This window comes from Amphibalanus amphitrite, unplaced genomic scaffold, assembly GCF_019059575.1.
Source record: "Amphibalanus amphitrite isolate SeventyFive unplaced genomic scaffold, NRLGWU_Aamphi_draft 000691F_arrow, whole genome shotgun sequence".
NCBI lineage: Eukaryota > Metazoa > Arthropoda > Thecostraca > Balanomorpha > Balanidae > Amphibalanus > Amphibalanus amphitrite.
This window is the reverse complement of record NW_024882185.1, coordinates 2950-18351: the sequence shown is the minus strand read 5'-3', so window position 1 is coordinate 18351 and position 15402 is coordinate 2950. Positions and strand designations below refer to the sequence as shown.

The following is a 15402-nucleotide window of genomic DNA, read 5'->3' as shown; positions in this document are numbered from 1 at the left end:
CGGCGCACGGTCACTACGCGGCTCACAGACCAGTGGGGAACACGGGGCCACATCGTTCGGCGATGCCAGCGACCGTACACGCAAACACGGTAAGAACTCTACCATAGAAGCTCACAACTCTTGAAGGGGCCGATATGCACAGCTATCAATGAAACACCCACCCCATAGGAAAGGAGGACTGTGGACTGTGCGACTGATTGTCATCTGGCAGACCAAGCTAGCTCAGTCCCTCAGTAATCCCTCCTCCCTCCTCCCTCCTGCCTCCGGTCACTCACGTTTTCGTCGTCCTCTCCGATGCCAGTCTCTGTCATGCCGACCCAGAAGACGGTCTGCGACTGGTGGTCGTAGTCGAGGCTGGTGGAGCGCTCCACGCCCACGATCGGCGTGAGGAGGCCGGCGCGCGCCTGGTCGGGCGTCAGAGACACGTCCGTCACCCGGTTACCGGCCAGCAGCAGCAGGAAGGCGCGCTCCTCTGTGGAAGCAAGGAGAGTCGGTTACCGGCCATCAGCAGCAGGAAGGCGCGCTCCTCTGTGGCGGCAGGGAAAGGAGTCAGTTATCGGTATGTTAACAACAAGCATTAAAATACACACTTTTACGCTCAAATGGGAGATGGACGTCCAGTTGGGTCGCAAGCAACAACGCTGAACTTCATTTATGCTGATTAATTGTGGATTTAAGGCACCAGCGCCAACCAAGCAAATGGCAGTCGAAGCCCTACTCGCCCCACACACCTGCACACGGTAGGATCCACCACAGCCCCCCGGCCCACAGGACGACCCGCCGACAGTACACACACCCTCCCCACAGCCCCGCCGGACACCCACCGACGGTACAGGTGCGGTTGTCCTCTGCCAGCTTGTAGCCGGGCCGACACTTGCAGGCGAAGCCGGGCTGCCCGGGCGCCAGCAGACACAGATGGTCGCAGCGCGCGGCCGCGCACGGGTTGCTGCCGTTGGGCTGCAGCACCGAGTGCGCGATGTGGATACTGAGCGGCTGCGAGACCAGGTGTGTGACCACCGACTGGTTGGCGCCGCTGAACTTGTGCGCCGAGAGCACCCGGTTCAGTTGACGGTCTGTCCAGTAGACCGTGTCCAGGAACACGGCAATGCTGTGCGGGTGCAGCAGGTAATGGCTGCTGGCCAGCACCTGTGGCAGGGAGGGCGGGCACACGTTAACGACGCTGACACAGGGACACTGACACTGACACAGAGCCCAGCCACAGGTGAACAGACGGCGATACTGTGCGGGTGCAGCAGGTAGTGGCTGCTGGCCAGAACCTGAAGGAGGGAAGGCGAGGTTACACGGTCAGTGAGACTGACACAGGGCCCCGTCACTGGTGAGCTGACAGACATACGCATCTTTAATACTGACACTGACACTGGGCGCGCCGGATCACTGATACTGACACTGTTGGGCTGACATACAAGGGACGCTGACACTGACACTGACACCAGGCCGGGCCGGTGTCAATGAACGGTGACGAACCGCCGTCGGTCGGCACTCAGCGCCCACTGACCTGCTGTCTGCCCGATCCGTCGTAGTTGCAGAAGTCGATGTAGTCGAGCTTGCTGTCGGCGAAGTAGACGCGCCGGTTGGGGATGTCCAGGGTGAGGCCGTTGGGCCAGTAGATCTTGGACGTGATGATGGTGGTGCGGTTGGAGCCGTCCAGGCCGGAGCGCTCGATACGCGGCCGGGCGCCCCAGTCGGACCAGAACAGGAACCTCGAGCTGCACAAACACAGAGAGTGTTAGGGAGCGGGTGCCCAGTTGGACCAGAACAGGAACCAAGAACTGTAGACACACAGAAGGAGCATTAGGAACCGAGCAGTGACCAACTTACGACAGGAGCTGGGCGCCCCAGTCCGACCAGAGCAGGAACCAAAAGCTGCACGCACACAGACAGGGAATTTTATGAACCGGCTGACCAACTATCTCTCGGAGAGGTCGAGTGCTAAGCCCCGCAGCTGGTCTACCCAGAGGGTTCTGGTGGGTGGTGGGAGGAGGGACAGACCACTCACCTCTCGGAGGGGTCCAGCGCCAGGCCGCGCAACTGGTTCCCCCAGGGGGTACTGGTGGGGGTGGGGGGCTGACCACTCACCTCTCGGAGGGGTCCAGCGCCAGGCCGCGCAACTGGTCCCCCCAGGGGGTACCTACTGACGGGGGTAGGGGACTGAGCACTCACCTCTCGGAGGGGTCCAGCGCCAGGCCGCTCGGCTGGTCCCCCCAGGGGGTAGGTACTGACTGGGGTGGGGGACTGGCCACTCACCTCTCGGAGGGGTCCAGCGCCAGGCCGCGCAACTGGTCAACGTCTGTGTTGATGAGCGCGATCCGGCTGGTGGCGTTGCGGTCGGCCACCTCGATAACGCCCAGCCTCGAGTCCACCCAGTAGAGGTTGCCCGTGATCCAGTCAAAGGCCAGGCCCTCGACCAGATCCAGGCCGCTGCTGATCACCTGGACGGAGGGGAGGGGAGGGTGAGACGGGACTCAGAGACACCGAGTGTGCCGCAGCGGAACGGATGCGGCACAGCGTGCTTCGACCAACGGACATGTCGCGTACCTTCCAATCTTACTGACAAAAGCAGTCCGATTCCTTTCCGAATCTGACAAAAGCAGCCAGCCCTATGAGCACATGCGTAAGCACCAAACCAAAACAGTCCATTACTGAGTCTGATTGCATTACCGAATCTCCAAATCATGTCACACGGCGTGTGGCGCCAAGCCCCTGTCCTCTGAGCTCACGCAGCCGTACGTACCTCCTGCGGCTGGCCGCCCTTCTTGAGGCGCATGATCTTCTTGACCTTCATGTCGGACCAGTAGAGCGTGTCGGTGACTGTGTCCGAGATTGTGGCCACCACGTTCTCCACGGAGATCGGCAGACGCTCCACCGACGTCTCGTTGATGTTGGACATCAGGATGGAGCGCCGGTTGGAGATGATCAGCACCGCCTCCTCCTTCTCTGTGAACGGAAAGACGGGTCGGATGGTGAGGAATGGCGATCGCAGGTAGGTCCGTAGAGGACTAGACGACAGTTTGAACAGGTATTTGCAGAGAGGCAAACTGGATATCACATAACAAGACGGAAGAATAAAAGAAGCCAATGCTTTAAGTAGTGCATCTTCTGATACTGAAGAAATAACCATCCGATCATCACAAATAATGGCAAATAACAGACAAATCTGATAAAAAACATCTGAGAGCATCCCATCAACAATCAGAACAAAAATGACCATAAATCTCAGGGCAAACATTGTTCACTGTTTCGGGTCCGCGCGGTCACTCACTGGCCGGTTTGCAGCCGTGCTTGTCGACGGTCACGTTGTAGCCGGGCGCGCACGTGCAGAAGTACGAGCCCTTGGTGTTGTGGCACTGCTGCGAGCACTTGCCGGGCACGGCGCACTCGTCGATGTCGACGCACTCGGCGGTGCCGTTGAGCCGTTCGCCGGCGGCGCACAGACACTCGGCGCCGGCCGGCGTCTCCATGCAGCCCTGGTTGCAGGCGGCGCCCTTGTCCGACTGGCACTCGGCCAGGCCGCAGCCGGGGCCCTCGTCGGCGCCGTTCGGGCAGTCCGGCTTGTTGTCACAGACCGCCTTCCGGGGGATGCAGCGGTCCGAGACGCCCGGGCAGCGCCACTCGTCCGACGAACACCTGGAACAGGAGGGTCAGAGGTGTCAGCCGACAGTCAGCTGCAGTCAGCAGCAACTAACGCAGTCAGGAACCGCCACGGATTGTAAGGGGACGCTTAACTCCGGCTAATTATGAATCGTCCAGGACTTCCGTCTTGTTAGCAGGTCATTGTGGACGGAGTCAAAAAGGCCTTTAAAGAAATGAGTACGACCAGCCAGATGTAAGGAGCGTGTTAAGAAACTGAGACTTGTAACAATCCTTGCATAGGTCTAATCAAAGACAAACATTTGGGTTGCGACCAGTCCGCCCCGCACCGGCGTCCACGCCTCTGCTGTCTGCACAGCCAGAGCGGAGAGGAGACAAATGCCACTGACTTTTATCGTCAGAATGCCGGTCTCTCAGACCACCCACCCAAGGCTGTGCTACTACAGACTGTCGGCGCGCAGGCTGCCGCCGCTGTCCCCGTGCTGCTGTCCCAGACGGTCGATATACGTACGTGGCCGGCGGCTTCTTGCAGGCGTGCATGGCGTCCTCGTCACTGCCGTCCCCGCAGTCGTCCTCGCCGTTACACACCAGGCCGCCGTACACGCAGTTGGTATTGTTACCTGTCGGGGTACGACACCGTTATAACAGACCGTTACACACCAGGCCGCCGTACACGCAGTTGGTGTTGTTACCTGTCGGGGTACGACACCGTTATAACAGACCGTTACACACCAGGCCGCCGTACACGCAGTTGGTGTTGTTACCTGTCGGGGTACGACACCGTTATAACAGACCGTTACAGACCAGGCCGCCGTACACGCAGTTGGTGTTGTTACCTGTCGGGGTACGACACCGTTATAACAGACCGTTACAGACCAGGCCGTTACAGACCAGACCGTTACAGACCAGACCGTTACAGACCAGACCAGTGACCACTATAAAAAGCTGTCCCGACTGAGCGGGAATCAGCGACCTTCACTGCTATATACGCCTATCACTGGCGTGTTGGCGTGCTGCACCATGCCGTTCATAATCTGTCCCCTTCAAGAATAGCGACTATCTTATCGCTTATGGTATGTGGAAGTGAAACAAAAGCGCATTTAGCTTGAGTAAAGCTCTCAATAACCATACGAGGCAATGCATTACGCTTCGTAACGAAGCGAGTGTAGTGCAAAAAGTCGCTTGAGTGAGTGTGCACTGAGCAGACCACTGGTGTCAGTGTGTCACTTCCTAGGCTCTGTTACACCCATGTGGCGTCCGCAAGCCGCCGACCCGACCATGACCGCTCAGCAGGCCAGCTACTCACATTTGAAGAAGCTGGGCCTGCACTCGACCTGGCCGCAGGAGTCGGGCTCGTCCGACTTGTCCAGGCAGTCGGCGTTACCGTCGCAGTACCAAGTCTTGGGGATGCAGATACCCGACTTCTCGCACCTGCGGACCAGAGGGAGCAGACGGAGCAGTCAGGGTCGGTCACAGCGGACCAGAGGGAGCAGTCAGGGTCGGCCACAGCACCGTCAGGGCGGCTCCCGTGGAGCTACATCGCGCTTTGGGACGTTGACGAGTCAACAAACCAAAACGATTGGGGAACTCAGCAAATGCATAACGGCTCTAGTTACGAGCAAGAATTTCGTCGGCACGCCGTTAAGTCAGGCATCACAGCTATGACACTTTTTATAGCAGTCGGTCATAAATAGTGCACTTCAGTCGTAGTATTTAATAGGCATCTCTACATAAGCATCTCTACATTCAAATAAAGGCACTACCGCTGGGCTGTCGTCGGTGCAGCCCGCAGTCGGCCGCCGTCGCACTGACCTGAACTGCTTCTCGGGGTTGCAGCTGTCCGGCGACACGGTCGGGCAGCCGGCCTCCTCACTGCCGTCCAGGCAGTCGGGGATGCCGTCACACTTGAACGACTCGTGCACGCACTGTTTGAGGTTGGCGCACTTGAACTGGTTGGCGGAGCAGGTGACTGGCGGGCAGCCCTCCTCGTCCTTGTTATCCAGGCAGTCGTTGTCGCCGTCACAAACCCACGACTGCGGGATGCAGTGGCCCGAGGGGCAGCTGAACTGGTACGAGGTGCACGTCTTCTCGGCGCAGAACTCACCCTCGTCCGAGCCGTCCTCACAGTCGTCCTCCGAGTCGCACTTCCAGGCCGACGGGATGCAGCGACCGTTAGTGCACTTGAACTCGTGCTCGTCGCAGGTGACGTTCACGCAGCCCGTCTCGTCGGAGAAGTCGCCGCAGTCGTTGTCCGAGTCGCATTTGAAGGAGAGCGGCATGCAGCGTCCGCTGGCGCAGGCGAACTGCTCCTCCGAGCAGGTGGGCGCCGTGCAGTTCTGCTCCTCGTCAGAGTTGTCCAGGCAGTCGTCGTCTCCGTCGCACACCCACGGGTTGGGGATGCAGCGCTGGTTGGCGCACGTAAAGTCCCACTCGTTGGGGCACGCCTCGACGGGCGGCTCGGCGTCCGGCGCGTCCTCGCAGCGGCGCAGGTCCGAGCGCAGCTTCATGCCGTACGGACAGTCGCACTTGGCCACTAGGCCGCTGGCGGTCGTGTTGTCCGGGATCGGGAAACAAAAGCTGTCACAGCCGCCGTTGTTCTCCTTACACGGATGATCCGGGTTAATCTGAGGGAGGCGAGGGGTACACAGGTCAGAGGGCTACACAGATTGGGCTGATCGGGGATGAATAATTAACTATCACCTCAGGGGTACAAATGACAGGGTATGCTATCTGCAGGTAATGAAACAATCACGCGTCCCCGAGTCGCATATCCTCGGCAAAGTCTCATAACAGATGTTTATGTTGCAGCAATGCGTTCAATGGAAGCCAGCTACCGTGGTCAGAAACGGTAGGTGTAATGACGGTAACACTCATGTGATACATCAGCAACTTCACCACAGTCTCACACCGCACACGGAAGCTTCCACTGGATCACTTTTCACCAGCAAACTATTCCACTACCCCATCACACCACCCGAAAGGGTCCGGTGACTAGTCCGTGGCACGCACCTTCTGGATGTCCTGCGCGTAGACCTTGATGCCGAAGAGCCGGTTGGACTCCTGGACACGCGCCACGGTAGTCTCGTCGGCGCCGGTCAGCTTGTTGAGCCGAACGATGGCGTCCAGACGCCAGTCGGTCACGTACAGGTGGTCTGCGGAGGGAGGGCGGCGTCATAAACGGTAACGTGACGGCGGACTGGGTGGGAATGGTGGCTGCAGTGGTTAATGGTTATGTCACTCATCTCTTTAGGTCTCCCTAGGAGCTAATGTTCGAATCGAATGTTCATATTCATTGAGATGCTTAAGGTGCCACAATAACGGGAGAAGTCAGACCATTGTTAAGTCGCACATGGACCGCAATGCTTGGATCGCAAGTCGCACTCTTCCCCTCCCCCCCCCCCTATCGGCTGATGGTAATGTGGTCATGCATGGTAATCGGCTGAGGCACCTTGATGCACAACCCGGAAATTGTGCTAATCAGACACATTTTACCCTATTAGTAGTTGGGCGAGGCAAAACACAAGCAAACAACACAAATGTCGTTATTTCCGTCTTTAGTAGCATTCTCAGCTACAGTTACGTACGCTGGAGGAACTCGTGTTTGATTTCTTATGACCACAGCCTGCATTATGTTAGCGCAGTGGCCCGACATTATTTGTCCAGTAAAACAAAACGAGGCGTAAGATGCTGGATTTATTGGCCCACGGCGTCACGATCCTGTCATGATAGGGAGCGAGCCCGTACCAGCACTCCATGAAATCGGGTATAAAAAACGCCCCAACAATCGGCCAACCGGTCCCCGAAGCGCTGGACGGATGTACAAAACGAAAACCAGGTAAACTCGCTCCAACAGGTCCGCCGAGGGGCGGCATTCCGTTTCAGCTGGACGGCACCGCGGATCCGTGTCCAGAGACACCTGAAAATGCACATATTTCCACCGGTAACGAGTACAGCCGGACATGACGTTCGTTAGCATTTTCAGCAACTTCTGCTGGAAGCGACCACACATTTCCAATGAGTTTCCTTCAAGGCGTTCCTGACTTCTGATTTTCCACTCTGTTTCAACGGAAACTCCAACAGAAGTTCTCATCGACTGGTTCCGATATGATACATTCTTTACCCGTATCTTGGTTGTCATCCTGTCTGGTTTCCTTCCCATTAACAAAACTGCTGCATTCAGTGTCAGCAGGAGTGTCCATTCTCCTCACCAGCCACCATTTCGAGGTGCTCTCTTCCGTGGTGACCTCTCCGTGCCCTGTCCACTGTCCAGCCGGTACTGCCCTGAGTGGCCCCGTCGCCGGCCCGTCTCGTCACTCGGTCAGGTCGCCGCGCTCGTTGGCGCGCGGAGTCCACGACACGTTCGAGTCATAGTCGCAGTCGGACTCCTCGAGTCGCACCTTGCGCTGCAGCTTCCGCAGCTCGGCCTGCAGCATCCTCACCACGTTGTCCTTTTTCTGGAGCCGCTGCCTGGTGTCGACCAGGTCCTTCTCGAGTCGGCGCCGCTCCGCCCGCTCTCGGCGCAGCTCCTCCCGCTCCCGCGGCGGCTCCTCGGGCTCCTTGTCGGCGTCTGCGGCTCCCGCGGCGGTGGCGGCGCGGCCCGGCGCTGGCCGCAGCTGCGACAGCGAGCCGCGCGCGCCGCACTGCGGACACCGCGCCGGCCCGGCCCGCAGCCGGCGCGCCAGGCAGCTGTGCCCGAAGCCGTGGCCGCAGGGCAGCGCCACGCCGCGGTGCTCGCCACTCCTGGCGCGCGGCTGGCGACAGATGGCGCACAGCTCGTCGCGGTGCCGCGCCGCCGCACTGGACGGAGCACTCACCATGGAGCCCATTCCCACGGCAGGCCGGAGCAGCGGAAACAGTGTACCAACACCGGCGCTTACAAGGTCAGTCGATTCGGAGAAGTGTCTTCAGGATGAGGCTGCTAAGTCGAGCACTGTTACATCAAACCAAAATGTATCAAATAGAAAGATCAGATAATCAATGGTGGCATGGATAAATTTGATAAGTAGTTCCTAGCCTGTCTAAATAAATGTTGAATTTCAGCCCATACCCATCCCCAGTTTTCCCTGCAGTTAACGTTCTTTGTGGAGCGAAGCGAGCACTGCACATATTTGGAACCGGTTTTTAATTATCTATCGCAGCTCGTGCCAATTCAATTCAGTAAACCACGGGCATGAAAACAATTACAGCCAGCGGGAAAGTCTGGGGACTGAAACTTCTTTCAGAGACGTCCAAAGGTGCATAACATAATAGAATAATAAACGATTGTTAAGTTCCACTTCTGCCATTCAATACAAAACCAGTCACGTACGTAATCCATTCTTTCCTTATAGTTTAGGTAGAATGAGGAACTTTGTCATAAAACTTCCAGATATAAGCAAAATATGTTTGTACATATATGCTTAACGAGAGTGCCACAAGTAGATTCTCCTCGAATACATTGATGAAATAAAATATATGTATCACGTAACCGATAAAAAACTAATCAATCACGATTGCCCACGTAACAGCAAAGTACACGCAAAAAAAAAACAAAAAAACAAAAAACAAGAAAGCACGGTAAAATCTACAACCAAAAACATCAACAGTTGACGGCCATGCTTCTCGGCCGGCCGCGTCGGGGCAGCTCACCTCTGAAGATGACCAGCGAGAAGGGGTGCTTGATGTTGCGGCTGGTGATGGTCTTGACGTCGGTGCCGTCCAGGTTGGCGTGCTGCACGTGGTCCAGCAGCGCGTCGCACCAGTACAGCCGGTCGCTGTCGTAGTCGATGCTCAGGCCGTTGGGCCAGCCGAGCAGCACGTTCTTGAACACCATGACGTTGCTGCCGTCGGCATAGGCGCGGCTGATGTTGGCCGGCCGGTCCCACTCCGAGAAGAAAATGTAGCTGCGGGACGGAGACAGGAGGCAGAGGGGAGGAGGGTGAGTACGTGACAAACGGCCCGGCGGTCACACCGCAAAAACTCCTCACCGTGAAATCCGCCACGAGCGACCTTGGGATGAAGATTGCGGCCCCTTCACCGACCTAGAACACTGCTCTGCGGCGGGTGACAACTACAATAGAACAAAAACACCCACCAGAATCCTGATAATTTGCAGCGAACACAGACGTATGGGTGTAATCAGCCAACAATAGAAACATTTCAACAAACATCGGGCACCTTTCTTTGCCCACGGTGAGTCCGTGTAGAAATGACAGCTCAAGCCGAACATTGCAGACGTCTATCGAAGCGCTGCGCCTGGATGGGTAGAGCAAGGCAGATTGCAATAAAAACGAGGCCGGTTTCGCCGTTGATCAGAGTAAACGACATGGCCAAATCAACTATGTAACCGTGCTTCACGGTGCAGTACTGCGTAGAAGAAAATAAGTCAACGAGTGGCAGATTACCGCAGAGCCCTGAAGCACCAGTCAAATATCGGCAGAAATGGTCAGTCCCCCCACTTGGCCCTACCCCAGCCCTCCCTCTCCGCGGTACTCCCACTCACCCCTTGTTGGGGTGGACGGCGATGGCCCGCGGCCGGGCCAGGTTCTTCAGCAGCGTGCGTCGGATCCGCGTGGCCCCCGTGTTGATCACGTTCAGCGTGGCCTTGCGGCTGTCGATGTAGTACAGGTTGCCCGAGATCCAGTCGAGCGCCAGACCCTCGACGCCCTCGTTCTGCGAGGCCAGCACGTTCTCCCGGCCAGTACCGTCGCGGTTGATGCGGTAGATGACGTCCAGTAGCACGTCCGAGTAGTAGATCTTGTGTGCCCGGTAGTCGAAGTCGAGGCCGACGAAGCGCGCCGTGCGGGACACAATCGGCATCATGGCGTCGTTCATGTTGGAGGCCACCGGGTCCAGAACCTGCCGCAGACGGGGAGGGATGGTCAGCCGGGGTGAGGTAGGACAGCGAACGTACAGTAGGAGAGGGATAATCAGGCGAAGAGAGCCTGTTCGCATATGATAGAGAGATGCATGTAGATCGACTGATTGGATTAGTCAGGTCGACGGAGACAGGACCTGATAAAAAAGAGAGCGCGCTACCACATTCTACAGGCCAATCTGGGAACAGCAGTGGCCGCTGTGCTGTTTGAATGCCAGGGCTTACCCAGCAATAAGGCACCATTCGGATGAATTATGAAGCAGGGTGTTATAGGAAGGTGTAGGTACTAGTTTACATCTATCACGAAAGGAAAATGGAAAACCATTTTACCCCAGCCGCTAGCAGCCTCCCTCGCCAATCACATGAGCCACCCGAATGTGTCCTGCGACGCACCTGTCCCTTGATGAACTTCTGCTGCGAATACATCAGGAACTCTTGGACGGGCATGCACTCCATCTTGTTGGCCCGCAGGTAGAATCCCACCTCACAGCCGCACCTGTAGCCCAGGCCGTTCTTTTCCGTGTTTTGAGTGAGCAGACACAGGTGCTGGCACAAGCTGTTCTCACCGCACGGAGACGGCACTGCAACGAACATACAGGTGGGCGGGTGAAGAACAGCTACAGACGACATACATCATTTCGCATGTGAGATCATTTACCGGTGAGCTCACAAATAAGAACGTTTGCAGGTGAGCGGCGGACCCCCGGACTGGGTGGGGACGAGGGCCAGAGCGGGATCGGCCATGAAGTCAGCCCAGGCTAAGCCCATCTGCGGCGCAGATAGCAGACGGCCGCTCCGGCGCAGAGGGCAGAGGGCCGCTCTGGCGCAGAGAACGGGCGGCCGCTCCGGCGCAGAGAACGGGCGCCGCTCTGGCGCAGAGGGCAGACGGCCGCTCCGGCGCAGAGGACATACAGCCGCTCCGGCGCAGAGACCGGGCGGCTGCTCCAGTGCAGAGGACATACAGCCGCTCCGGCGCAGAGGACGGCCGCTCCGGCGCAGAGAGCGGGCGCCGCTCCGGCGCAGAGGGCAGTCGGCCGCTCCGGCGCAGAGGGCAGAGGGCATACGGCCGCTCTGGCGCTGGGAGACCACTCGCGCCCATGTTCCGCTGATTCAGCCATTGTCGCGGATCCACAGACACGCTGTTCGGGAATCCAGGAAAATGCTGACGTGCCCATTATGCTCATTGTCAATGCAATCACCCACTCGTGATGGCTTGCTTTTCTTTCATTAATAATTCGGACACGGGCGGCATCATATTCACGTAAAGCGAACAATGTGTAAAGTAAGCCTGAAACATTTTTGGGCAGGTAATTAATTACCTTTTTACATTTTCAGGTTCCGCATTCTGCAGTCCAAAGGCAAAAACGCATATGTCTGGTCATGACCTGACCCGACATATGCGGTTTTGCCTTTGGACGGCAGCATTCGCCAGTGTATCAGTATGTTCTCAGGTACCAGTGTGTAAGTTGTGTCAGTGTGACAGTGTATCAGTACCCCTCTACTCACGCTGCGGCTGCAGGAGCAAGTGGTCAGTGTATCAATGTATCCGGGTATCAGTGTATCAGTCTGTCAATATCCCCTCTATAACTCACGACATAGCTGCGGGAGCGAGTGTCCCAGTCTGTATCGGTGTATCAGTACCCCTCTTACTCACGCTGCGGCTGCGGGAGCGGGTGGACAGTGTATCAATGCATCAGTGTATCCGTGTATCACTGTATCCGTGTATCAGTATCCTCTATACTCACGCTGCGGCCGCAGGAGCGGGTGGACAGTGTATCAATGCATCAGTGTATCCGTGTATCACTGTATCCGTGTATCCGTGTATCCGTGTATCAGTATCCTCTATACTCACGCTGCGGCTGCAGCAGCGGGTGCACGGCGCGGATGGCGCGCGGCTCTCCCGGCGTGTCCTTGTCCGTGTGCACGTTGCGCACCGAGGGCAGGCCGTTGAACTTGTCCACCTGGACCACGCCCTGGCGGATCACATCCGTCCAGAAGACGCGCCGCTCGAACAGCGCCAGCCGACTGGGCGCCGGCACGTTGGTGGAGCCGCGCAGCACCGGGAACCTGACAGGGCACGGACGGGCCGGTCAGACAACACAACGGACAGACACGGGCACACGGGCCAGACAGACAGCACAACGGACAGACGGCTACACGGACGGGCCGGTCAGACAGCACAACGGACACGGGCCGGTCAGACAGCATAACGGACAGACGGGTACATGGACACGGCGGGGGGGTCAGACAGCACAACGGACAGACAGCTACACGGGCCGGTCAGACAGCACAACGGACAGACGGGCACACGGGTCGGTCAGACATCACAACGGACAGACGGGTACACGGACGGGCCGGTCAGACAGCACAACGGACACGGCGGGTACACGGACAGGACAGCACAACGGACAGACGGGTACACGGACCAGACAGCACAACGGACACGGCGGGTACACGGACCAGACAGCACAACGGACAGACGGGTACACGGGCCGGTCAGACAGCACAACGGACAGACGGGTACACGGACAGGACGGGCCGGTCAGCGACAGAACGCCGATCGCACCAGCGCGTCAGCAATCTTACCGAGCAGCGCAGCTCTAAAGCTGTACACACATCCTGTTCGCACATGGCCTAATGGGGATACGGTTATCTCACAGTGTCGCTCAATGACAGTCTTGTTCTTTGATACTGTGACGAAAATAGCATAATATTTCCTTCCTACTCGTCGATATTTCCAGGTAGCATACGGAATGCTTCAAAACAAACTTTCCCAACATGGTCACCGTATGGCCACACCACTGCACTGTGATGGCCGTGTGTGGGTGCCAATGATGTCACCCTTCGGTCAGGTCGACCGGGGAAGTCCGGTCCTACCATCCCTCGTACAGGTATAACATTACCCTACTACGTATACTACATACCCTCATACCTGTACTCCCCTCGTACCTGTACTCCCCCGTCATACCTGAACTCTCCCTCGTAGTCGACCGTCTCGATGTAGTCGAGCAGCGAGTCACAGAAGTAGACACGTTTGGTGATAATGTCCACAGCGACTCCCGACGCCTGGTAGATGGCCTCCGAGACTAGGGCGCGCAGCTCCGTGCCGTCCATGTTGGCGCGCACGATCCGGTCTTGGTCAGCCACAAACATGTACCTGCAAGGGGTACGGTACACAGAGGTCAGTACATATTGTGTACCTCCGAGCGGTACCTGATGGGTACACAAGTCAGCATGTACAACAGCTGTGCCCCCCTCGGTACTTGGCGTGGTACATAGGCCAATACTGGCCGCAGCTGTGCCCCACACTGTAAATGGGTGCCGGTGCTAGGTATATCCCGGACCTGTCGACCCGGTACCAGCGCGTACCATCTGTCCTTTGTTGGTGGCGCGGTGACATACTGTGCGGGGGTCTCAGTACACGCCACGACGCCCCCTCCCCGGTCCGGCGGCTATCCGCGCTCAGCAGTCACGCAGTCGGCAGCACACACCAGCCCAGTTCAGTGCCATACCGGGCGGCTTGGTCGGCCCCCGCCCCCGCCTGCGGTCAGCGGTTGCACGCAACAGGTGCATTCCTGCAGCGGGGGGCACCGGGCGGGCGCCGGCGGGGCGCTGACCCGGCTCAGAGGGGGGCGACCCCTCCCTCCCACCCCACCCGAACTGGGCAGCCCAGCGCACTGTTCGAGTCGGCATGACTAGCGGAGACGGCCACCAGACTCCCCAGAAAGGCCCCGGTCTTCGCTGAGCCCGACCATTTTTACGGCATCTTTCGGCCGTGCACTATGCGATTGCTATCGAGACATGCAATGTGAATCTGGTGGTGGCCAACGGAAGGTGGTGAAACCAACTGAAAACGGTGGCCAAATGAGTGATGGCTGGAAAAGTCCAGCAATATCAAAGGTATTTCATTTGACTTTATGGCAATCCAGAGTTATTTATTTCTGGGTTTTGCATCAGCCTTCGTATTCAAGCCGTTCAGCTCCCCGGCTCATCCAAACATCTAAAAACGTTTTCCCCTTTGCGGTCCTCCTCGCTGCCACCCCAAGCCCTCTTTTTTTCATCCAGGCGGCAGTATTGACCCCAGAGGTCGAGCGCCACGTCTCGCGGCTGGTCAGGTTAACCTCCCCTCCCCTCCCCAGTAACACTGACCCCATGAGCGGGTCGAGCGCCACGTCGCGCGGGCTGGTCAGGTTGACCCAATGCTCGCTCCCCTTTCCTACAGTACTGACCCCATGAGCGGGTCGAGCGCCACGTCTCGCGGGCTGGTCAGTTTAACCTCCCCTCCCCTCCCCTCCCCAGTACTACTGACCCCATGAGCGGGTCGAGCGCCACGTCTCGCGGGCTGGTCAGGTTGAAGCCGATGACGATGGCGTGGTGTTTGCCGTCGATGGTGAACACATCCACCTTCTGACCGATCATGTCGGCCACATAGACGTTGTTTCCGATCCAGTCAACGGCCACGGCCACCGGCGACCACGTGGAGCTGGTGCTGATGTTGAGCACCGCCGTACCCGGGTCCTGGTTCAGTCGGCTCCGGTACACCTGGAGCACAGAACACACTGGTGAGCACAGAGCACCGCGTAACCCGGTTCTGGTTCAGCCGGATCCGGTACACCTGGAGCACAGAGCACACGGGTGAGCACAGAGCACATGGGCCAGCTCATAGCACAGGGGTGAGTACAGAGCACACGGATGAGCACAGGCCATAGGATGAACACATGGGCACGAAGGAATACTGAAATGTCGTTGCAATTTTCATATCACAATATATCACAATTGAGAGGTAGTTGGAATTCATAGGCTTCGAGCGATGGACGTTTTGGACTTTGGTTTCCGCTGCACTTTGGATGCTGTTTTGACTGGCTTTACGTTGCCGGTTCGGTGCGGAAAAACAGCGTTGACGATACCCAGGTGGCCGGCGATGGGAGCACATCAAT

The 15402-nt window shown here is 57.8% G+C and overlaps 1 protein-coding gene across 2 annotated transcripts in view; it reads right to left on the bottom strand.

Moving 5' to 3' along the window:
- Nucleotides 1-15003, bottom strand: part of LOC122364677 (low-density lipoprotein receptor-related protein 2-like) — a 46344-nt gene extending 31341 nt beyond the window's left edge. The window contains exons 1-16 of one of the 2 annotated variants that reach the window (XM_043335287.1): nt 14775-15003; nt 13434-13622; nt 12318-12532; nt 10859-11046; nt 10091-10446; nt 9238-9491; nt 6619-6761; nt 5422-6233; nt 4916-5040; nt 4121-4229; nt 3281-3645; nt 2753-2955; nt 2266-2450; nt 1517-1727; nt 825-1146; nt 276-472 (exon numbers count right to left, since the gene is read on the bottom strand). In XM_043335287.1, the coding sequence (XP_043191222.1) occupies nt 276-472; nt 825-1146; nt 1517-1727; nt 2266-2450; nt 2753-2955; nt 3281-3645; nt 4121-4229; nt 4916-5040; nt 5422-6233; nt 6619-6761; nt 9238-9491; nt 10091-10446; nt 10859-11046; nt 12318-12532; nt 13434-13622; nt 14775-14884 (3984 nt within the window). In that variant the 5' untranslated portion in view covers nt 14885-15003. Of the gene's footprint in view, nt 1-275; nt 473-824; nt 1147-1516; nt 1728-2265; nt 2451-2752; nt 2956-3280; nt 3646-4120; nt 4230-4915; nt 5041-5421; nt 6234-6618; nt 6762-9237; nt 9492-10090; nt 10447-10858; nt 11047-12317; nt 12533-13433; nt 13623-14694; nt 14730-14774 lie in introns of those variants that run through there. The other variant, XM_043335288.1, reaches the window with a different exon arrangement.
- Between the last annotated feature and the right edge of the window lie 399 nt (nt 15004-15402).